The sequence below is a fragment of the Alligator sinensis genome, unplaced genomic scaffold, assembly GCF_000455745.1.
Source record: "Alligator sinensis unplaced genomic scaffold, ASM45574v1 scaffold320_1, whole genome shotgun sequence".
NCBI classification, from domain to species: Eukaryota; Metazoa; Chordata; order Crocodylia; family Alligatoridae; genus Alligator; species Alligator sinensis.
Genome location: NW_005842249.1, coordinates 331,077 through 354,738, shown reverse-complemented (window position 1 = coordinate 354,738; position 23,662 = coordinate 331,077). Strand labels below are relative to the sequence as shown.

Sequence of the window (23,662 nt, the reverse complement as noted above, 5' to 3'; positions counted from 1 at the left end):
GCTGAGATTTCTATATTTGATGTTTGTACAGCTGCTTCTGCTAGAGCTGTAGGGACAGGCTCTTCTTCCACAAGTATATGAGCCTCTTCTTCCTCTGATTCTGCTATTGAAAGGTTTGAGGTTTGCACTTGGACATCAGTTTCTGATGGTAAAAGCTCTTTTTCTTCTGTTAATGCAAGATGTGAGGTCTGCACCTGGGCTTCTGTTTGCAAAACAGAAGAAAGCTTCTTCAATGACTCGTGGCTTGAGGTTTGCACCTGGGCTTCCATTTGCAGTCGTGATGAACGCCACTTATTCCCTGCTGGTATTTCTACATACAAAGTTTGCACTGCAGTTTCAACATATAATGGAAACAAAGTCTTCACCCTTGTATCTGGCCATTCAAGATCTGAAATTTCTACCTCGGTCCCAGTTTCTAAGGGGTAGAATGTCTCTTCCTCTAGTATTGTAAGAGCTGATGTTTGTACTTCCACCTCTGTTTGTGATGCAATTTCTTCTTCTGATAGCTCAAGATTTGAGGTTTGCATGTAAGCTTCAATGTTCAGCTGTGACCAACGCCACTTATCTTCAGGTGGTATTTCAACAAAAGATGTTTGCACTTTGACATCAGTTTGAGAGGACAGTGAAGTCTCCTCTCCAGATAATTCCAGGTATGAGGTTTGTACCTGGGCCTCAGTTTCAAAAGCCAATGAAATCTCCTCTTCTGGTAATTCAATATTTGAGGTCTGCACCTGGGCTTCATTTTGTATTCGTGACCATCGCCACTTATTTCCCTCTGGAATTTCAACATAGGAGGTTTGTATCTGGGCATCAGCATTTAACGCATCTTCTTCATCTTGCTATAAAAGACAGAAAACTAAACTCACTATAAACGCAGCCCTATATTTTTCCAAATAAAAGGGAAAGTTTCACAGCTAGATATACTGCTCCTTCATTCCTATTTACCTAGTCTGGTTAGTACCCCACACAAGCCAATACAGTAAAGCACATTCAAAGAAACTGACAGGACATTATTTCCAGGCAGGCCATTAGTGCTGTTTTAGTCATGGAGCAGCATAATAGAAGGCAATGTCTTGGTCAGCTGATGGGGGGGGGGGAATCAAGTGAAGGCAATGGTCATTTTTCATGCCAAAGAAATGCATAAATATCAAACTGCTCATCAGGTGGGTTTCTCTATAGTGCTAGGGAGAAAAAAGCCTACTGAATTTAAATGGGGCAAGGACTTCCTACCTATATTGGCTCTTTTCAGAACATCAACATGAATTTGTGTCAGGCCAGCTTCTGATTTCCATGCTCCACTTTGAGTATCACTTTCTCTGGAAGTACCCCCATTGATTTTGGAAAGTTACCTGCAAAGTAAGGCCCTACTCAGTGGGTGCTTCTACACAAGATGTTTACTGCAGAGTACATTAATTAGCTCCACAGTAAACAGCTCACGTCTACACAAGTGGCCCTATTAGGCCATAAGAAACTAATTAACTATACTGCTTTGGAGTTTACTCGTGCACAGCAGCACATGTGTAGACAGTGACTGCCTGGGGACTACCTCTACAACAGAGCACCCTTGTGCCCCAGCCAGCCCATCTGTAGCAAGTTGAACCAAGTCAGAGCAGCCCCAGGTTGACAGGCTGACCCCTCAGGCCTTGTACCAGCTGGGGATGCTCCAACCTGGCTCAATGTGCTTTGGTCCTGGGTGCATGTTTAAACAGCGTGGCCAGGAGCAATAAACTCTGACACATGTTGTGCCAGAGTTTATTGCTGCATGCTAACAGCATGTGTGAGCAACAGTGTAGGAATATAACTCTTAATAGTTTGTCACGAATTTATTACCTTATGGATAACCCAAAGATCAAGTTCAAATGTATTTTTGAGGCCTCATGGCTTGCATAGCTAGTGTGGTAAAGGCAGATCACTTTCTGCAGTCAGCAACATACAGTGATGTGTCTGGTATCATAATTAATCAAGTACCCATTTGCAGTACAGCTGACTGGGGGAAGCCTTTGGTACGTGTAAGAGTCAAAGACTCCTAGGGTTGGATGGAACCTTGGGGTTCCTCTCATCCAGGGGAGCAAAGATATGGCCCACAGAGTCCAATCATCCAGCCCACAGCATTGCCTATGGGTCTCGGACTGGCCTTACATGTTATGTACAGTATGCACACTGCACATGGCACATGGGGCCAGAGCTGGCCCATGCACTCTATGCAGGGCCAATCTGTGGCATGCTGTATATGATCCAGGGTGTGTAGGGTATGGGGTCAATCTGGGGCACATGCTGCATGTGGTGATTGGAGCTGGTCCAGGGCACATGCTGTAAGTGGCACCCAAACCAGATCAGCTCTTCATTCTGGATCTGGCTTACAGGTGGGCCCGTGGACCTGCTGACCACTGTGCAGGGGGAAGTGAGGGGAAGGGAAGTCTTACCTGCTCATGCGTTCTGCACAGTAGAGGCAACTGCTACCGCTGCTGTCATAGCAGCTCCTGGTGCTCCGTTCACTGATCCCCACCCCAGATATACTACTGAGTACAGGGCTGCACCTGCTATGGCAAAGACTCCCATGGGGGTGAGCACCATTCTGCTTGCCCCCCAGACACATTGCTGGGTGTGGGGATACCCCTACCATAGCAAAGACTTCCAAGGGTAAAGGGGGGATTCTGGTGTCACCTCAGAATTGGCACCTAGGGCTTGCTGTGCCTTGCTGACTCCCCGAGTCATGCTACTGCTTAAGGCCAGACTTCCGGAAGAATCTGAGCTCTTGGTTAAGCACTGGAACAAAATGAGCAGATTTTCAAAACCGCTCAGCACCAAGCAGCTCCTCTTAAGGACTTTGAAAAGCTTTCAGCAATTGCCTGTTGCAGTCCTCGCTGCTGTCAGTGCTACAACTCCACTGCCATAGAAATCACTCACATTCCTAATAGCAATGTGAAAATCTTACCATTCCAATTAGCAATCCAGAGCTCCTTTGTGATACCTAACTTCTCTCTGTGTCTTATTTTTGTTTGAAAATATGGCCCTTAGGTTTTTTGTTGACAAAACCCAATCAATTGCTGCAGGTGTTCATGAAACACCTGTGACTCAGAACTAAAATGATTCAGCATAGGGTTTGCATCTTCTTGTGAGGGATGCCAGTGCCGTGCTGGTAAGACTCCATGGACAAAACAGGATGCCTCTTCTATTTCCTCCCTAATTTAAAAAGTCATGGAAGTCATGCAATTGCTGTAACAGTCACAGTGCTATGACTTCATGTTCTAAGATGTCTCTTGCAGGACTATGCAGATCTGCAGGGTGAATGCAGATTTCAAGTTAAACACTTGCACAAATCATCTTGCATATTTCTGTCTTGTGCTGCCATTCCAGCAGATGAGTAACTTGATGCTAATGTATTTCTTTTGCATATGTCATGGCCACAGCCATTTGTTTTCTTTGTCCCACACGCACCTGCACAAAATAGGGTCAGGCATTTTTTAATCCAAGGGTGCTCCAGACTGTGTCTGCAGTTACCAAAATAAATTCAACAGGTTGGCAGTAAACAAGATTCTATTTGCAGTGCACTCAATCCATGTAATTATCATCCAGTAACACATGCCACAGGACACTTATTTATTTGACAGGACAAGTGATTAAAGCTACAGTTCCTCACAGCAGGTCCCTCAACTCATGCCAATATTTACCTGTTTTATTTCTTCTGGCTCCTTTTCAGGCACCTCTGGCAAAACACTGCTTATACTGATACTGCAATACAGGATGGGACAGAGGGATTTAGAGCTTGTTAAACTGCCAGCAATGTTATAATTAATTAATAAGATCAAGTAATACCTAATACTCAAATACACAACAAGGAAGTACTTTTATATGGAAAGGAAATGATTCATGACAAAGCTTCTAGCTATTTTAAGATGACTTAAAACAAACATCTGTCCTTCATGCTTTGGCACAACCAGGGATTGTAACTTAAATGCATTGTGTGTTTTCTTCCTTGCCACCACCTTATCGTCTTCCAGTCCTTCCCTAACCCATTCTTCACATCCCCTACAAATCTCTTCTTTCAGACTCTGGGTAGGTAACTGGTAAGCTGAGACCTAAGCTTTTTGATAGGATCATAAGAAAATAGGACTGGAAGGGTCCTTTCTGAGGTCATCTAGTTAAAATCCCTTCTCAGGGCAGGACAAGCCATCCCAGTCAAAAGTCTGGCCAACCTGCTCTTGAAAATTTCCAAGAATAGAGATTTCATAATTTCTCTTGGTAGCCTGTTCCAATGCTTAACCACCCTCATAGTCAGAATGCTCTTCCTACTCTCCAAATTTACATTTTCTTTGCTGCAGTTTAAGGCCATTGCTTCTAACCCTGGCCCCTCATAGGTGGATCCAGGATTTTAAAAGGTCACGTGGGAGAACTGACTGGTGCTACAAGGGTGGCTGTAGCCTCAACCCCTTCCCACCAGGGCAGGAAATCCCCAAATCAGGTAAGAATCCCTACTCCGCTCACCAACCTTCAAACCCTCCAGCTCTCCATGCAGCCCTGCTAGGATGGGGCAAGAGCAGCTCTAGAGCTTCTCCACCCAGTCCGTTGGGAGCAGTGGCAGCAGTGAAGTGGGGAATGGGAGGGGAGGGAAGGGAAGGGAAATTGCTGCTGAGCACAGAAGGAAAGGGAAGAATGCTAAACGTTGGGTATAGGCTAGGTTCTTACCTACTTTGGGGACTTTAAAAAAGGCCCTGTCTGCTGCTCCTGCAGTACAGTCCAAAAGGTGGGCTGCAACCATGCCACCATACCCACTCTGAATCCTGTGTCCCATAAAGCTACAGAGAAAGTTCTATGCCCATCTTCTTTATAATTGCCCTTCAGATATTTGAAAATTGTTACCAAATTCCACCTCAGTCTTCTCTTCTTCAGACTAAGTAACCCTAGTTCTTTCAGACTTTCCTCATATGTCTTGCTTCCCAGGCTGCAAATAATTGTTATTGGTCTGTGCTGAACTCTTTCCAATCTGACCACATCCTTCTTGAATTGTGGGACCCTGGACACTACTCCAGGTGTTAAACAGAATGGAAGAATCACTTTCCTTGGTTTGCAAGTGAGACTCCTGCTAACACAGCCCAAGTGCTGTTGGCTTTTTTGCAACAGGGGCAAGCTGTTGGCTCATATTCAGCTTACAGTCCACTGTAAGCCGCAAGTTGCTTCTCTGCACTGCCACAGCCTAGCCAATCATTCTCCAGTCTGTTTTTGTGCATAAAATTATTCCATCTCAAGTGCAGGAATTTGTATTTGTCCTTTTTAAATTTCATCTGCTTGATTGTAGACCATTTTCCCCATCTATCAAGTCATTCTGGATCCTATCCCTGCCCTCCACAGTATCTGTCTCTCCACCCAACATGTTGTTAACTGTAAATTTGCTAAGCATGTACTCAGTCCCATTATCCAAATCATTAATGAAGATGTTGAACAATACCAGATCCAGGACAGATCACTGAGGAGTCCCAGCTGATACCTCCTCTCAACTAGGTATTGAGCACGATGAACTAAGTGGTTATGTATCTACCTCCCAGTACTTTCATTTAGTCTGTATTTCCTTGAGAGGAATGTTGTGGGAACTGGTGTCAAAAGTCTGGCTCATGTCAAAGTATATCTCATCTACCGCTCTCCCTGTAGAGTCCATCACATTATCATAGATGGAAATTAGGTTGGTCAGGCACAAGTTGCTGCTCTTGATGAATCCATACTGATTGTTCCTGAGTGATCACCTTGTTTTCCTCTAGTTGCTTCACAATAGATTTTCTGAAGACATGCACCTGTTCCATGATCTTCCCAGGTCCTGACTGGTCTGCAGTACTCCAGATCCTCCTACTTCCATTTCTTAAAGATGGGCACAATCTTTCCCCTTTTTCAGTCATCTAGGACCTCACCTGACCTCCATGAGTTCTCAAGAGGATAGACAATACCTCATCTAATTCATTCAGAATCCTAGGTTGCATCCCATCCAGCCCTGCCAACTTGGAAGCACATGACTGCTCTAAGTAATCCCTGACCTGTTCTTCTATTAGTCTGGGCTATTTATCTCATTCATCTGGTAGCTACCTCTGTTTATGAAGACTGAAGCAAAAAAAAAGGCATTAAATACTTCAGCCTTCTCTGCACCATCTATAACTAGGTAGCTTTATACTCTTAGTAAGGGACCAATGCTTTCCTGGATTTTCCTCTTACTTCTGACATAGTTGGAGAATCCCTTTTTGTCTTTAATAACCCTTGCCAGTTGCATCTCAAATCATGTTTGGCTTTCTTGATTTTTCTCTTTGCATGCCCAGGAACTTAGAGCACCTGTGTGGGTCAATATATCTGACCATTTGGCAGTTGGATGAGAGTTATGTTGCCAGTGTAGTCAGAAAAATTGTGGGTTACTAGATTACCCAGCACTACTGGAACGAATGTCCCAAAGCAGACAGGGACACAACTGCTGGACTCAGGCAATGTTGTTACCAGTGGACTGCAGGCAGAAAAGAAGCCGCTGACTTTGAGGAGAGACAAAAACTTGCTGAACATCACTGGGAACCAATCTTATTCTATTCAGGGGACTCAATTCTGTCTGAGGGAGGCTCAAAGCTCACAATACTAGGCAAGTAAAGTCATCCCCAAGCTTCCCCTGCCCTTTCAGTGCTGAGGGCAGGGAAGGGGGAGCTCAGAGTTGGTACCAGGCTCTCCCCCCAGCTTTCCCTCAGCTGTTCAGGGGCTGGAGCTGACTGCATCTCACAATGTCTTTCAGGAGCTGGCTGCTCTCCACAGACAGTTGGGGGCGTACAACACAGATGGGACAGGGACAGTGCCCCTGGGATGGGGGTAAGCGCTGCTCTGAAAGCCAGGCTTGTGGAGGGCTGGCATTCTGTGAGCTCACCCCAGCCTGTGCCGCGGCCTCCTTCACACATCCAGCAGGAGGGATGAGGCTAGCCTGACCCTACAACAAGCCCTTGTGGCCAGCAGGGCTTTGTGGGTGCCAACACTGTTCGCATGGAGGATGCCTCTTCTTCCTCAAGGCACCTATGAAGGTGGAGCTGCTTGAGATGCAGCAGCCAGATGACGCAGGATCTTGCTGCTGCAAGACTGAAGGGACACAATATGTGTGTATTTTGGGGGGATGAAGACTAAGTCAAGGTGAAACAGTCAGAGAGAAGGACCACCCTTGAGCCTTTGTCTCCATCCTGTCCCTGGGGGGAAAGAAAGGAGGATATATGGGTAAAGCTATCTCCAGTCTCAGTTTGGGCCGCTCTTTCCCCATCCGGAGACGCCTCCTCTGTCTCCCTGAAACATGCCATTGTCAACACTGCAATAACTGCACCTACCTTAGTGTCTTAGGATTGCTTTAATAGCTGATGCCTGTATCATTGTCTCTAACGTAGGGCCTCTAATTTGGGACAGAGTCAGCCCTGAGCTCATCAGTTTGCATATAAAACCATGGCCCTGGTGATAAAGGTTTTGGAACCCATAGGCCTCACTAAACCAAACTATGCTTTTATCTTCATGGTGTACTGCAGGAAACAATGACACCCCATGCTTTTCCTGAGGTGAGTGGAATTGAGAGGCTTTAGGAAAAAAGCTTCTGATGTTATGGACTAGAAAGAATATGGCTGTTATTGGGTCAGGCTGAACCCTTGTTTGTAACTGTTGGCATCGTATATGACCTGCGAGTGGTGAACAAGAGCATTTTATAAAGAATAATGCTTAGAAGTACCATGCTTTAGTTCCGTTACTATTTATTCTAGACAAAATTACTGCCAGACCAATTTGTGGTCTTATTTGGTATCAAAACAGATGGTGTCAAGTACAAAAAGTACGGGACTACAATACAGTTTGGATGCCAAAGGGAATAAACAACATGCTCTAATTACAATTTCTTCCTTGCTTCATTTCTTAAAATGTTGCAATATAATAAGGGCATATTTTAAACCATGGAACTAATGAGCTGTGGCTAATCTTCATTCTGATCATGTTGTTGATATGTTGCACCTTTTACCTTGCCTTTTCATTTGTTTTTCATCTGTATTAGACTTTAGTATAAGGACTGGGTCTGCCCATGTGTTTACAGTGGCTAGAACACTATAATAAGTAATAAATCCAAAAAGGTCATATTGAGTGATAATTCTTCTACTCCAAAGACTCTAATACATGAAGTCCCTGGGGGTCAGTGTGGTTTCTTCTTCTTTTCCACAATGACTGCACAGGTGATGGAGTGAGATGATACACTGTGTTGCCAACAACAAGTTCAGATAACATAGTTCAAGTCTACCTTTTCAACCAGCACTGAGATGTAAGAGATGAAGTTGGTGGCATATGAGACACTCATACATAGTGTCTCATGGGAGAATGACATATGAATAAATACCGTCTGACTTAAATTCAATCCAGGTCAGACTGAGGTAATATTAACTCAACAGTGATCATCATTTTGAGGAGCTGCTCAGCCACAGAAACTGGTCCTCTACGAAACTTGTAAAATGTGGAACAAGGGCAATTCTTTCCTACTAAAGGACTTCTCTTTTCCCCCCCCCTTCCCCCCAGGGCTATAGGCTGGCTTCAGAAACGCATAAAGCCTACAGCTGAGTCGGTTCCTTAAAAACAAAAATATGGCTTACCTTCTGGAAGATACAGTGTCTGAAGCACCAGCACAGCAAAAGTACTGCTTCCAGCTCCCTTTAAAACACAACAGCAAAAGAATGAAGACAAGTGTTTGCCTTCCATTTTATTGATCCCAGTGTACCATAGACCTGGGAAAGCTATTGAGTTGAACTCCAACTCTAAATGAGTTTTAAAAACCTAAAACACTGGTTATGACACCTAACTGTCTTTCTTAGACAGTATTTACAAGACCCCCACCTTTGCAATAGTGGGTGCCCAGATGCAGACAGTGCTGTGACTTGAAAAGCCATTTTTACCATGTGCTCATTTAAACCAGTGTCATTCACACCAGGCCTAAAATAGTTAACCAAGTCAGAGTATAACTACTGCTTCCTCGCACTGCTAGTGTGACAGAATCTTTTTTTTTTTTTTAAGCCAAGGTCAGAAATGAACATTTTGAACATCGCTAATTCTGCTAAATCAAGGCAGTGAGAAGAGTGAGTGGGGGAACAGCCACAGCTGGTCCATCCACAAACAATTTCCCCTGCCTTGCAAAATTCAGGTCTCATCTGACCTTCTGTCATGTCTATCTTGTTTTTCTCCATTTGTCATTTTATGCCCTTCCCTCAATGCCAGTTGTACAAAGCCATCCCCTTTGCCATTTTACTATTACTGCCATGCAAGATGAGGCAAGAGAAAGTTGTACCTGATATGTTATTGCCCCACATTTCATGCATGGGATAGCTTTGGGAGTTGGTAATATGATGGTCTAAAACTTCCCACAGAGTATGTAAGAGTATAATATTATGAGAGAGTTCTCAGAGGAATAAGCGATGGAGGGCCTGCATTTTGATCTGATCGAACATTATGCATGCATGCATCAGTGCCTGGTGCAAAATCCAGAGCTTTGCTGATCTGCTCAGGGGGCTTCAGAGGACTGGGACACACTGAAGGATCCTCACAGCCTCCTACTCCAAGCCACCAGCAATTTCTCACGCATTGTTGTACAGCAGAAGTAGCAAATAGTAGGAGACTATGAATGGGTACAGCGCCAGAACAGCTTGTTCAACCTCAGGAGGACAAAGTGAAGCTGACCGACAGCCACATATCTTGGCAGTACTCGGCTTATTAAAATTTCTGTTGGGATTAAATGCCACAAATGCACCCAGGGAAGCGTCTCCCTGAAAGAAAGCAGGCTGTTGTTTCTTGACAGACCCCAGCACTTTCTTGCCTCGGGTCACAAGCCCGGGCATTCCCAGGCAAGGACTCAAGCTCCCCCATCTTTGCCAAGCTTTCATGACACTGGGCACTGATGCAGCGGGGCCCTACTCTATGGGAACGTACCCTTTGCAGTAAAGGGAATATTACTCTGCGAAGGTACCAAAAGCCCCTTTTTGCTAATAGCAGTGTCTGCATTGTGGGCTGCAAGCCCATATCACACCATTCCCTAGAAAGTAGTGCCTGCGCTCGAGTAGAATAGCAGGGGTGCCGAAGGTCAGAGCTGAACTGCTGGGCAATGTGGCAAAAGTTCAGAGCTTCTGCCTGCGCTGTTTGTGGCTCTTGCTAGTACCACGAGTCCTTCAGCTCTACAGGCATTAAAACTGAATGACCAGTGAGCTGGCCTCCGCATGCACCAGCCTGGCTGGTCCCGCTTTGAGCCCACCCTCCTGGCCTGCCCTGCCCTGCCCAACTGCGATGCTACACCCATGAAGGTCTTTGACACACAAAGGGTGGGGAGCAGAGCAGAGGGAGAGAGCATGCCCACAACCGGGCCCTGGACCTGCCCCAGAGGGGGGCAGGTCCCTCTGCCACTCTAGGCTGTGACCTGCGAGGCCCTGGGCTTGCCCCGGGGGAGGGGCCTGCCTCTCACCTTTCTTCTCCCCCATTGCACCCGCCTGGGCCCCTTGCTGGCCGGGCAGCCGGTGGGGGGCGCTGCCGCCCCACGCTCTGCCCCCCCCCCTCCCTGCCCCCGGCGGGACAAGAATGACGCCACGGGGAGGCTTTTCTGACGTCACCGGGGCACCCATGACGTTGCAGCACAGGGCGGGGCCTCCCTCCTTCCCTGCCTGCATTGTCCCTACTGGCAGGGGGAAGGCCGCCCCACCTCCCCGCCCCGGAGCTGGAGCCTGGGCTCCGTGCCCCCTCCTCCTTCAGGGCGGAGCAAATCGGGAGAGCCCGCGGCGAGAGCGGTGGTGTGTGGGGGCTCCGCCACTGCAGCGTCCCCCGGCAAGTGCAGCTGGAGCTCGCCGCGCTCAAGGTCTTCCACTGCGGGCCCCGCGCACTGTCCCGGCCGCAGACCCGCCGGAGGGTTTTTCCCAAGCCTGTGCGGTACTGACGGCACAACAAGAGCCACGGGCCCGGCTTGCAGCAAGGGAAGCTTAGGTTAGACATTAGGAAGAATTTCCTCACTATGGGACATCGGTACATATGGTTCTTAAAGCAGCGGGCGCTTTGGGATCGTCCTGCTTTGAGCAGGGGGTTGGACTAGATGTGACCTCCTGAGATCCCTTCCAACCCTCATGTTCTCTAATTACCCCCAACTCACTCTGAGAGGTGTTGCTAGTACATTTTGTAGCATCATCTGTGAATACAGTAGAGCACCCCTACTGCTATTATTATATGTGTGTGTGGGTATATGTGTTGTGTATGTATATAAGTTGTATCTAACAGTTAAAAGTGGCAAAATGTGTGTCAGTGCTGAGCAAACAGCAGTGGCGTGCTTTTGCACAAAAGCACATCAGAGGGGCTTTAGTTCAAAAGCGCACCGCCACCATTGTCTGCATGCCCACGCACATTTTGCCACTTCTGCAGCTGGACACGGTGCAGTGCGGCATGCATCAGCTCACGTGCAAAACAGACTTGATTCGCTGAGTCTGCTCCAACCTGCCGGATCTCCGGCGTGTCGCAGGATGAAAAAGTACATGTATAAATGCCCTTCAAGGGTAGTAAAGCACTGGAACAGGTTGCCCAGAGAGGTGGCGGAAGCTCCATCCTTGGGGGTTTCAAAACCGGGCTAGACAAAGCCTTGGCTGGGATGATCTGGTTGGGGATGGTTCTGCTTTGAGCAGGGGTTTGGACTAAATCACCTCCTGAGATCCCTTCCAACCATCATTTTCTATAATTACCCCCAACTCACTCTGAGAGGTGTTGCTAGTACATTTTGTAGCATCATCTGTGAATACAGTAGAGCACCGCTAATGCTATTATTATGCATGATTCATAGGATCCTATGGCCTGACATCCCCAGGGCTTCACCTTATGAAGGATTCACTTGAAGTGCAAGGGCACTCACTTTTATTATTGTTTATTATTGGCAGCATCTGCCTCGCCAGAAAATCCAGACGTGATTTTAGGATCAGGAATATTAACAGGAGTTTAGTGCCATTTCCAGAACAGTACGCGCGGGGGGGGCAGGAGAGGCGCTGCAGCCTTGGAGGGAAATGTAAAAATGTAGCATTTTAAATAGTAGTTTGCAAAATAAAGCCCTGTAATAAAAACATGTTATTTTTCAGTCATCTGTTCAACATTCATACTAAGACATTCTTAGTATGAGAAAGTTACAGATGTGATTCTGCAGTCCTGTCTCATGTTGAGTAGCACTTATTCATAAATGTCCCACAGTATCCCTGCCCCCTTCTCTCTCACGTAGACACACACACTTGCATATATTCACCTTGGAGGAGAAAATTTAAGAAAAAGCAACAAGTAGGACATACCACACACACACACACACACACACAGATATTTGCCTTGGGGAGAGAATTTTAGAAGAATCTACGAGGACACACCACAAACACACATACATACACTTGCAGATATTCACTTTGGGGGAGAGAATTTTAGAAGCAACAAATAGGACACACACCACACACACAGACAACAGACACACGCACACCCTACACTTGCAGATATTCACCTTGGGAGAGAGAATTTAAGAAGAAGCTGCAAGTAGGACAGAGACCACACACACATATACACTTGCACGTTTGCCTTCGGGGAGAGAATTTTAGAAGCCAAAAATAGGACACACACACACACAGAGACAAAACACACGCACGCCACATCTGCTTGCAGATATTCACCTTGGGGGAGAGAATTTTTAGAATTTAGAAGAAGCCACAAGTAGGAGCTGTTACTAACAGTGATGAATGAGATATGTCAAACACCACAGAGGTAGACTGGGTAACAGAACCTGGTAAGACTAACCTCCTCAGCTGAGTAAACGCTACTACATTTAGGTGAGGTTTGCAAAATCTAGTCCTGTGGTAGCATATATTGGATCAAGGATGGAGAGGTGATTTCAGAGAGGGGACTGCAAACTGGATCACAAGATGAGGCACTTAAAAGAGAACAGGCGGCCCATCTAATAGTCGCTTTTATGAGTTTGCTGTCCCTGTGGAAATTACCATAGTTAATGAATGTTGTGTAGTTAAATTAATGAACTTGGAAGTCAAGAGAATTTATTTCTCTTGACAAGAGAATTTATTTCTAGTGCTCCTCTGGAGCACTAATTGGATAAAAGCTCAACATAGGCCCATTCCCAGATGGTGCTGAGCACTCTCCAGTCCTACTAGGTGCTACATGTAAGACGAGCCAATCTGCCTTTCAGTCTCACAGCTTAAGTTGTTTTTCCCATATTCTGTGGACATATTCTGTGGAGAGGTCATCAACTAAAGTACAGTTAAATTAATGAACTTGCAAGTCAAGAGAATTTATTTGTCCAGACAATGCCACCACCTCCCATTGTTCTTAATTTCCTCTCCCCGGCACCTCCTAGCCACCAAGCTACTCAAACACTTAGTTTTTGCTCCCTTCCCATTCCCCTCCTTGTAATATCTGTTGAGTGAGTGACAGACTTCACCTCACTGGAGGCTTTAGTTCTCTGGGTGAGTCTTGATTCACTTCCCAATAATAGCTTCAGTCTCCTTTTCCCATCCTTGTTGGTTTAGATGCCTCTGTCAAGGTTTCTAGGTTTTTGTCTCCTTTTCACCTGCTTCTATAGGAGGAGCCTGGGGACATGAATACACTGCAAAATTAAAGTCTGGTTATTGCACACACTAATTTAATCTACTAACACTGGTAACAGTGGCAATGCAAATGTTTTAGCAGGGGCTTCACCATTCTGAAGAATACAAACTCTACAGAGACCAGGGGCCCATGCTCCAATTGCCGCCATGTGTTAAAGCCCATGTTCCTGGATCTTTAGTATAGTTGTTATGTGTATTTCTAAATTAATCTATCATCATTTTTCCAGTGTAAACATACCCTGTGGAAGAAGCTGTAAAGGACCAACCAAGTTCTCTATCAACTGCAGTTCTCCAGTTACTGCTTTACAGTTTTGGTGGAACACACTGTAGTGGTTGAAAGTCATGGAATCTTCTTCATTGGAGGTTTTCAGAAGGAGGCTGGATACACATTGGACAGGGATGATTTAGAAGTAGCATTCTTGTATTTGTGCAGTGGGTTAGAGCAGATGACCTATAAGCTCCCTTCCAACTATGATTCTGATTCCATAAATCAGCCCCTGTGTGCCTATGTTACTTTATTGTCAAATCTGAATCTGGGTCCAAGTGCACGGTGAAACTGTCCAGGCTAGTATTGCGGTGCTTAAAACTTACAGGACAAAATCAGATGTGTTTTCATGGGAGGTCATTAGGAAGTGAGTCTTCTGGCTATTCAGAGCTCATATAAGGAATCCCAGACACTCAGAACAATTTCCCACTTCTCAGTGTTATTACACCCAGGTGCAGATGCCCCAACGCTTCAGATCCAAGCCTCTGTTCTGCAGAGACATTTCCAAGTGTACAGCCCATCTTTTCAAGGAAGAAGGAGGGAAAAGAAAAAAAAAAGCTGCTGCCACAGGAAACTCCAGAGAACCATGGATTAGCTTCATGACGTTGAGCATCCAGGTACATCAGACCTCTGTTCGGAACCGCAGGGTGGTCCCAGCCATCTTCCTCTCATAGTCTGCATTGAATCTCTCATTCTGGGCCACAGTAAAGTGATTCTTCCAGTCACCAGCAATCCCTGAGATGAGAAAAAGACAATGAAGGAAACAGCAGAGGCTCACATGAGGCAAAGGGTCTGCTGGTGGAGGAAACCGCAGTAGAGCAGAAATTCATGGAGTGAGGAAGGGCTTGGCTCTGCCCTCAGTGGCACTCTTCTATGTAACCCAACAGATTTACACAGCTGTAATGGAGAGGGAAATTTAACTCTAGGGCTATTGAACAGACACAATAGCCGGACAATAGCCACAATATTCCATACACCAGGCCCAGAACTGTAGCTCACTAAATGGAGCACTAATCCGATAAAAGCTCAACACAGGCCCCTTCCCAGATGGTGCTGGGCACCCTCCAGTCCTACTAAGTGCTACATGTAAGATAAGCCAATCTGCCTTTCAGTCTCACAGCTTAAGTTTTTTTCCCCATATTCTGTGGACAGAGGTCATCAAGTAAAATCCCACTATTCATGGTAGATATTTTTACAGTGATTTTTTTTCATCAAAAGATTTTCTGACAATTAGCTTTGAATTGGAAAGAAGTCATTCAGAAATTGATTAACTAAAATATCATAGTGATCAAGTTTGCAATGGGGATTTTTTTAATACTTTGGGAGCTCTAGGCAAAAGCCAGAGAAAGCAAATATGTAACACAGACTCCTGATCATTTGACTTATACCGGAAATTGTAATAATCATAATTTTCCCCAGCTAACATGCATTGCATATTGATTGTTTCATATGTAGTTTTGCTATGGAAATGATTTCTTCTCAGCTTTGTGAATGATATGAGGAATGTAATTATTATGGTCCTTTTATTAGTATTATTATTATTAGGACCAATCAAGAATAGGGAGTCATATGCACCATGCATCCACAGAGTAGTAAATGGTCTCTCTTCCAAAAGGTTTGCCCTTCATTATCCTCTCCCTATTCTACACTTCTCCTTCACCTCCCCTCTGTCTCTTTAGTTTTCTCAGATGACTCCCCTTGAGACTTTGGCCCACATACTTCTTTTTCTTTTTCTAGTGAATATCGTTTTTGGCACAGATCCCAGACAGAGACCTGCAGTTCTACCACCACATTTTTTTAGAGAACTGAACTCCTGTTTAGCTGCCTGTAGAAAGCAACCAGACTTTGATAAATATTTTTCACTCTCAGAGGGAATAGCTGCATGTAGCGCACATCTGAAAAATCTATCCAGTTAGTGTAGGTGCCTCTCTGGGAGCAAAGCCCTCTTGAAAAACTGGCTGTATCTCCTTCATTCATGAATCATCATGGACTAAGCAGGCAGAGTATGGTTTGGTGACCAGACCCATTCATTTCTCTTTGTCTCTGATGAGAAAGGGATTGCAAATTAGTGCCTAATGTCATAGAATTTATGGATACCAGCTCTTCTTCATTAAGAACCAAAAGTGTCACCAGTTTGTTTCTTAAAAGCCAATGAAGATGGACCAGATAAAAACACATCCACCTTCACAGGCAGTGCAGGAGGGAGGACTAGATGGGAAAGCATCTTCCTATGACAACTGAAGAAAATAAAGGGTTGTGGTACCCATGCAGATCTTCACCTTTGCGCATGAAGGGGGAAATGGCTTGGTCCATCAGGGCACTTGGGACCACCTTGTAATTAGTGCTGGGGTTTTCCTTCATCACTTCAAAGGATGTGTGATGAACGATACTATCCAGAACCTCCTCCGTCAGGTCCTTCCCCAGGAACTGCATCACCTTCCGAATTTCACGCTTTGGGTCCTACAGAAAGACAGGCAGTGCTTCATTCAGAGAGGGTATGGTGGGACCTAACTGCTCACACAGTCAGGTGATCATCAGTGTCACCAAACCAGAAGGCAAAGGGAGCCTAGGACTTCCTCAGGATGCTAGCAACCTAAAATCTTCTGTGGTGTCCAAACAAGCCATTCATAAAGACACCTAATCAACCATGTACCCAACTCCTGCACCCTCTTCAAAATAAGAAAACTAACAGCTGGCATAGCCATTCCATGTTTCCATCTCCAGAGTTAGCACATTGCAAAGGCAATATTGCATGATCATTGACATTCCCTAGTTTTTGATTGGTTGAGTTCACGCCCTCAGTAATGTTCTTTTAATATAGTTTATGTGTATATTGGGGGGAGCGAGAGAGAAAGAGCTCACAGCTGGTTTTTCATTCAACAATACCCTTGCTTTAGTTAGACACTGTTGCAGACGGCCATTTTGGAGGGTGCCTGGTTCCATCCTTATGTTCCCCAGCGAGCACCAGAACTCGTAGGGTGAGATCACCAACCGGATAAGGATCTGTTCTTTAACACCAAAGTATTGCAGAAGCCCAGGGATTAAAGTTTGAGAGCCAACTCCAGCATACCCTCAGAATCAGACACTTTTAAATGGGGAGTACAAATCTTACAGTGATTAATCATGAGTTCAAGGGTGTACCCTACCCATGGATGCCTATCCCAATCACTTTGATATGGAAATCTTAGCAGGAGCAGACTTCTATGAGGTTTTCAGTACTACCTGCTTTCTCCTTTATTGGAAATGCCACTGGAGAAAACTTCTGGAGGGTATTTCTGTGTTTCCAATTGCTTCACAGCCAATACTAGGAGATACACAGTGGAAATGAAGAAAACAAAAATAACTGTACCCTTTCAGATCCCTATCAAAGATCTGACTTGGGGTCAGAGTGAAGAGCGATGCCCTTCAAGAACAGTCCCCCTCCCCTTATTCAAATCCTTCCTCAACTTCCCACTGTTCTTCCTGCCCCTTCCTAAAGAAGTCATTTGTTCTACCTGCACCTCAGTTCATTTGAGATGTTCTGGGCAGCCTCTCTCTTTGTGTGCCTCAGTTCTAAATGAGATAATCATGCTTCTGTAGGTCACATATGTGAAACGGATATTTTCAAAATTATACGGTAATGGGTGCATATTAGTACTCAAGTTAGAAAGCATGTGTCTGTTCACTTTTTCTCCCAACATGATTGCCCTCCTGCCTCCTCCTGCTGTACAGAATCTGGTCCATACCACAATCCTTTCTTTTCTTAGAAACCTGTCTAAAGGAAAGAGAGTAAGTGGGGAAGAAGTTCAGATTTAGGCTCACAGATTGGGCATGATATTAACACCAACCAAAGCATTTATATCACCTGACTCTTTTACCCATGAGGAACGTGACCACACCCACAGACAAGTTATCCCAGGATAGCAGGCACACTGCTCTTTGGAAGGGTTATAGTTGCTGTCTCACCTCTTTCATGTCCTCATAGAACAAGCAGAGAATGGGATGGTCCTGCCTCTTCTCCCACCAGCCTTTCACGTGGTCATACCAGGAACCAAAAGCAACTATACTTGGAGACAGAGGTATTGAAATACCATTAGAGAAAGAGTATATTAAGGGGTAGGGAAGAGGGCAAACTCTCTGCTGGAGAGCACACATATATCCAAAACCATGTGTAAATCTGGTGTCTATACAGAAATGCCCAGTTCTGCTCATTTGCACACATTCAGGCAAGTTCGTTGCCTTGCTGGCTCCAGTGTTGGGTTATAATCCTTATCTATTTTTCCAGGACTAGAACAGAAACTAGATAGTAACTAATATTGTGTGACTACAACTTAGCTTTGGTCTCTGGCTGATGTTAGCGCATAATGAGTCAGGTGCATGGAGCTAAATCCTTGAGTGGGGTAAACTGGCATCCTTTCATTTTAATTTATAGGTACAAACCAGTAAGGCCACACTGAAATCAAATGGGTCAACTTCTCAACTGGCATAAATGACCCTGGGTCCTGTCAAGTCAATGTAGCTATGCTGATTTACAATAGCTGAGACTTTGCCCTTAGGTTGTACTCATAAAACATCTGAGTCAGTGTATCCCCTGGTATGTGGATTCCCCTGAAATTGTGTTCTGTGAAGGGAAGCAAAGATTGAATCAAGGCTATTCAAACCAACTGTTATAGGAGGAAAATTCCCTTCTTCAGATCCCTTCAAATTTCTAGGGAATCAAAGGAATGGTTAAAGCACGCAGCATGGATATTTCTAGCAAGAAGCAGAAGCTCATCTGGGCAATTCACCTACAGCTGCAGGTCCCTTTCCTTTACATTTCAAGCAATAGCAGTTTAATCATCTGGGAGCACAAATTCATGACAGACACCAGGCTCACCTTTGCCCGCCATGTATTTATCAAGGTATTCTTCCCAACTCCCAGGGTGTGGATGCATCTTGTTCATCAGGTCAAAGTGGTAAAAGGAGACAGCTACATCCTTGGCATTCCGGGCTACATAGATCACCTGGGGCAGGGAGGGGAGAAGAATCAGAGTTGCCTCTGCAACTTACAAGGGCTCTAGAAGTGGATTGTCAAAGAACCCTCTTTCGGAACCTTTAGGCTTCTGTCAAAATCCCAGCCCTACTGCCAGGGATATCTCAGCTGTGGCTCTTGGCCCCAACGAAGGCCATCAAGTGTGAGGGTGCCCCTGAACACTGTGAGGCAGGGCACCAGAATGTCAAGGACTGGGCACCGAACTGGAAGCAGATAATCCTGGCTTTCATCTGAGTTTTTCTATTGCATTCTTCTGTGCTCTTAGGTGGTTACCTCTTCTCTGCCTCTCTTTTTGTTATAGGGGCAAAGCAAAAACATACATTTCTGTCTTTGTAACTCAGTGGCCCCTGGCTCTGAAAGGCAGAACCCTGTGGAATAAATTTTCTCTTCAATGCAGCAGCCAGCATCTAGATTGTACACCCAAGCCACATCCCAAGCATATCCAAGTACTAAATGACTGTACAGTAACTGGCATTACTACACAGTAGCATCCCCACTTGGCTTTGTGGTGATGCTGACTACACAGTAGTTCATTACTATTGCACAGTAGCTTGTTACAATTCATGCCACACGATGCTACTGTGCAGTAGTAATGAGCTACTGAGCAGTAAGTGTCTCATGTAGAGGCAGCCCCATAGTCATACCTGCTCCCTTTAGTGTCAAACATATGCTGCTTCTGCTAGTACTTCAACTTGACCTGAAGAGCTACAATGGCTTGGGAGGAGGGAGCTGGACTACACTTTAGCGTTTGCATCAGGCCACAGAATGGGGAACTGAGTAGCACTTTTGGAACCATATTCCACCTTTGGGGAAGTCTGGGAAACTCGGATGAAAACAATGCAGTGATCCAGGGAATCACAGTATACCCCCATCAGCCTTTTCTCTAGTAGGCCTGAGATTACTGCAGCTGGTTACCTTGCAGCCATTCTCCCAGAAGGACTTGGGAAGAAGATGGACTGGGATATGGGTCTTCACCAAGCGAGGAGATGGCATCTTGGACAGTTGCTCTGTACCTGTGAAGTAGAATTTCAAAAGATAATTCCTGAGTAGAGACACAGCAGTAAAGGTAACATTTTCAAAGGCACCTCAGTGAATGAGCAGCTTAAGATGCCTTTTCAAAAGGGACTGAAGCAAATGTCTCACTGAAGGTGAAGAACTGAACCCACATCTCCAGACCAGTGCTTTGTCTACAAACCTACCTTTCCTCTCCTAACCTGTAAGTCTGCATCAAGTTGCTGATCCATGTGTTTGCACTCCTGCAGCACTAATGCCAGACTTACCTGCTGGCATTTCTCCAGGGGCAGCAAATTCCAGCATGGGCACTCTGTTGACGATTGCATCACACTTGCATTTTTCAGCATTACCATTGCTCAGAATCATGTCCACAATTTCACTCATCCATGTGGTGCCTGGAAGCCAGACATGAGAAGAAAATGTCAGTCAAGTATATGGTTCACTTATTCAGAAATAGAGAGGAAAGGGCCCGATCCTGTCTCAGCCATCCTAGATAACCGCAGTCATGGTCATTCACTGAGCTAGTATCTTCTGTATTCTGGCTGCTTCTCATGTATTAGCTTGAGGGTGGGGAGTGATGGGATCTCATTAGTTTGTCAGAAAACACTACAGTGTGATAGCTTTCTCAAACAGTCACCCTGGGAAAGCACCATGGGTAATCCAGATGAGTCTGGGGTCCAAGTGAATGGGGGTGGATTCTAATGGTTGATTGGCCGGGAGGGTGCTACACATCACACTGGAGAGGCTCTGACATATTAACACTAGCAGCAGCTGTGAATCAGTGGAGCTGGTTTTCTCTCTCAAATTGAGAACCAGGTGGGGCTCGAAGGCATATCCGTCAACATTTCCAGCACCAGGCTTCACATGCTGCTTTGGCCCGTGATCATTAAAGCCATGATAACTCACCAGACTTGGGGTATGTGGCTATCAAAATGTCCTCAGGCCTGCTCTGGAAGTTGTCAATCCTTTCCCAATTGAAAGAAAATGCATAGACCATTGGGATGTCGTGGACTAGCCCCCAGTCCTGCCGAATGTAACTTTCTAGATGAGACATCCTGCCAGGGGTAAAATGTAATAGGATGTAACCAGAGTGTAATCAGAACAGAAACAAGAAGGGAAAGCAGCTAGGTGAGATGATTATTCATTTACCCAGTATTTCCAAATGCTGAGAGGAGCATGGTAAGATGCTTCTTTTATTGCAGTCAGTTGCTCATCTCTGCTCTCACTGGTTAAGAGAGAGAGAGAGAGAGAGAGAGAGTGTCCTCAGCTATTAAAAGCAGGGGCAGCAATGACATTTCCATTCTACACCATATTTTCTAACTCCAGTTTTTCATTACAATGCCTTATGAAAGAGGCCATAGTTCAGCTTTCTTACCCTTTAATTTCTTTGATACAATCTTTTTCAGGTCTCTCCTCTCAAAAGCAAACAGCATTTCTCACAATAAAATAATAGCACTTTTTCCACAGTGCCAAGGTAACTATTACTAAAGGCTGGAAAGGGGCAAAGGAACCAATCAATGCAAGAGGCTGAACCCATTGGGTGTTCTCCTATGGTAGAGGTCAAGTGTAAATAATCAAGGGCATAAATTATGGTTACTGAGAGGGAGGAGGGTCATATGGTAAAGGTACAAGACTGGGACTCAGAAGACCTGGAGTCTGTTTTCCTATGTGTCGCTGACCCCTAATGTAGATCATAAATTCTTGTGTACAGCCCAGCGGAGCTGTGAATTAAGTGAAGTTCTCAGATACTACCTAGGTAGAAGTAGCACAAATTATTTACTATAACACAATCTGTGATCTTAAGGTTCGTTTCCCCACCCCACTGTGAAGATGCAGGTTTGCAAACTAACTCTTGGTATGGTACAGCTATAATGAACAGCTGGATAGGGCTGCAGAGGTGCACCATCTCTTTGCTGTGGTTTTTATTTCAAAAGGTGTCATTTCTCTGATCAGCTGCTTAAGACCACAGATGACATGAACTCCACTTTTTAAAGTGAAAGCCAGAGTAGAGGACTTCACAGCTGATCCTTCATTCAGCAACCCTTTGCCCATGCAATGCATGGCAAATCCTTCCTCCATGAAAAATCTGTCTGCAGTGGTATAACAACACTTCTTACAAGAGATAGCTTTACTTTGTGCAGGCTGCTTCTTAGCGCTTTCACCGAGGGAAAATGAATGACAGTACTTTTTCACAGGCTCACTACTTCCATATAACTGGAGTGAAGTTTACTTCAGCACAAACCTAACAGCCAAATTAGGTCAGTGAGGTGTACTCTTTCACCCTAGATATGCATGGCCTGGAGTGACTTATTGCTCCAGACTCAAAGGAAGAGGAAGGGCTCTAGTGAGGCCTAGTACCTAGGCACGTGCACATTCATGGCCCAAGAGAGGACAACACAAAGTGCTTTGAAAAATTCTCACTACAGATTATATAATCCAAGTTTCAAAATTATTACTAATTTGTAAATAAAGAATAACCAAATAGCCAATAAAGCGACATTCTCAGCTGTAATTTAGCATATCACATTCTATTTTCCTGCACCCAGAATGGGTTGATAATAAAATGATTAGCTATGCGGATGTGATGAGCAGTGCAGAAAGTCTATAAGCAATATGATTAGAAGAACACACAGTACTTCCCTTTCCTCATTGCAAAACAAATGTTAAATAAGCAAATATTAGTAGGGAAACCACACTAGTGAAAATTACTGATGACTACAGCTGATCCTGTTGGCAGGTATATTTGTGTAATGGGTCAAGAGCTGCCTTTGAAGCACTCTTGAATGATTAGCTATTAAAACGCTTATCTTCTCCTGAAATCTGTAAATGGCAGCAACAAGCAGGACTTATTTTCCTCTGAAAAGAGCAAATTAAGAATAGTTTAGCTTCTGGTCAAAAAATACCAAGATGTAGAAGTTCCTGAGCACATAGAGAAAGTCAAACAGAAAGAGAGAGAGAGAGAGGCTAGAAATTAGGAACCAATTCACCATTTTGAATCTTAAATTCACATAAATCAGCAGAAAATTCATACAGTCCTGGCCCCTTCCCAAAACATCAGCTTGGACCCCACAACTCTGACCCATCCAGATGCCCCAGACTACATTGCAACACAAAGTAAAGCCCCTTCCATCTGACAAATCCATTTTATGACATACACTCATCTCCTTCCCCTGGGCACCCAGCTCCCCTTACAAAGTCTTAAAAGGGGGAACACCAGAGACTGTGCTGTGCAGGCTTTCAACACCAGAATATTCAATCTCATATTTTACCCTAAAAGCCCAGGCCTCTTCCTGGGTTTAGACCCGACCTCTTCAAGATATGCTGCTCAGAGAACTGCTCTGCTCTTCAGTCTAGTGACAGCAGAGATGGCAAACTTCTGGCAACAGCAGTACAGACTGTCAAAGCTTCTCAGTTACCTTTCTCTTCCTGTGGTGTTTCTCTCTTGGAGAGAAAGAAAAGCTGTGTACAAAGCAGTAAGATTTCTACAAGGAGAGGGAGGGATTGGGCAGGTCCCTAGGAACAGCAAGAAATTCTTTGGAGCACAGCCAAGGAAACAAAAGGTCCCAGTTACATAAGCCATGGGTTAGAATAGGAGGAGCCTGGGAAAAAAGAAAAGTTGGGCTGTGGGCCAGCAAAGAACAAATCCAGCTTGTCAGGAAGCTGTCAAACGAGTTCAGCTGAGAAAAAACAAGAGCTGGACTCACTGTGTTTCCAAGGCTGCTCCACGTTGAGGGGTGAGGAGTG

The 23,662-nt window shown here is 45.0% G+C and overlaps 2 protein-coding genes across 6 annotated transcripts in view; both read right to left on the bottom strand.

Annotated features, from left to right (window-relative positions):
• The window catches only part of LOC102380657, a 19,602-nt gene extending 9,043 nt beyond the window's left edge, over window positions 1-10,559 (bottom strand). The window contains exons 1-4 of the mRNA XM_006027528.2: window positions 10,472-10,559; window positions 8,619-8,676; window positions 3,672-3,732; window positions 3-839 (exon numbers count right to left, since the gene is read on the bottom strand). Of these exons, the coding sequence (XP_006027590.1) occupies window positions 3-839; window positions 3,672-3,732; window positions 8,619-8,676; window positions 10,472-10,487 (972 nt within the window). The 5' untranslated portion in view covers window positions 10,488-10,559. The remainder of the gene's footprint in view (window positions 1-2; window positions 840-3,671; window positions 3,733-8,618; window positions 8,677-10,471) is intronic.
• Window positions 10,560-13,291: 2,732 nt separating this feature from the next.
• LOC102375551 (sulfotransferase family cytosolic 1B member 1-like) lies at window positions 13,292-23,451 on the bottom strand. Of its 5 annotated transcripts, none has more exons than XM_025208732.1 (9): window positions 23,188-23,413; window positions 21,068-21,143; window positions 20,825-20,973; window positions 20,185-20,313; window positions 19,820-19,917; window positions 18,749-18,875; window positions 17,839-17,933; window positions 16,173-16,353; window positions 13,292-14,628 (listed from the first exon to the last, which is right to left on the bottom strand). In XM_025208732.1, exons 2-9 carry the CDS (start codon window positions 21,094-21,096, stop codon window positions 14,516-14,518), a joined length of 921 nt encoding a protein of 306 aa, XP_025064517.1. In that variant the 5' UTR covers window positions 21,097-21,143; window positions 23,188-23,413; the 3' UTR covers window positions 13,292-14,515. The 5 variants fall into 5 exon arrangements, with proteins under 5 accessions (XP_025064517.1, XP_025064518.1, XP_025064516.1 ...); XM_025208733.1 differs by having other exon boundaries at window positions 23,335-23,388; XM_025208731.1 differs by lacking the exon at window positions 21,068-21,143 and having other exon boundaries at window positions 16,157-16,353; window positions 23,335-23,451.
• Window positions 23,452-23,662: the final 211 nt, after the last annotated feature.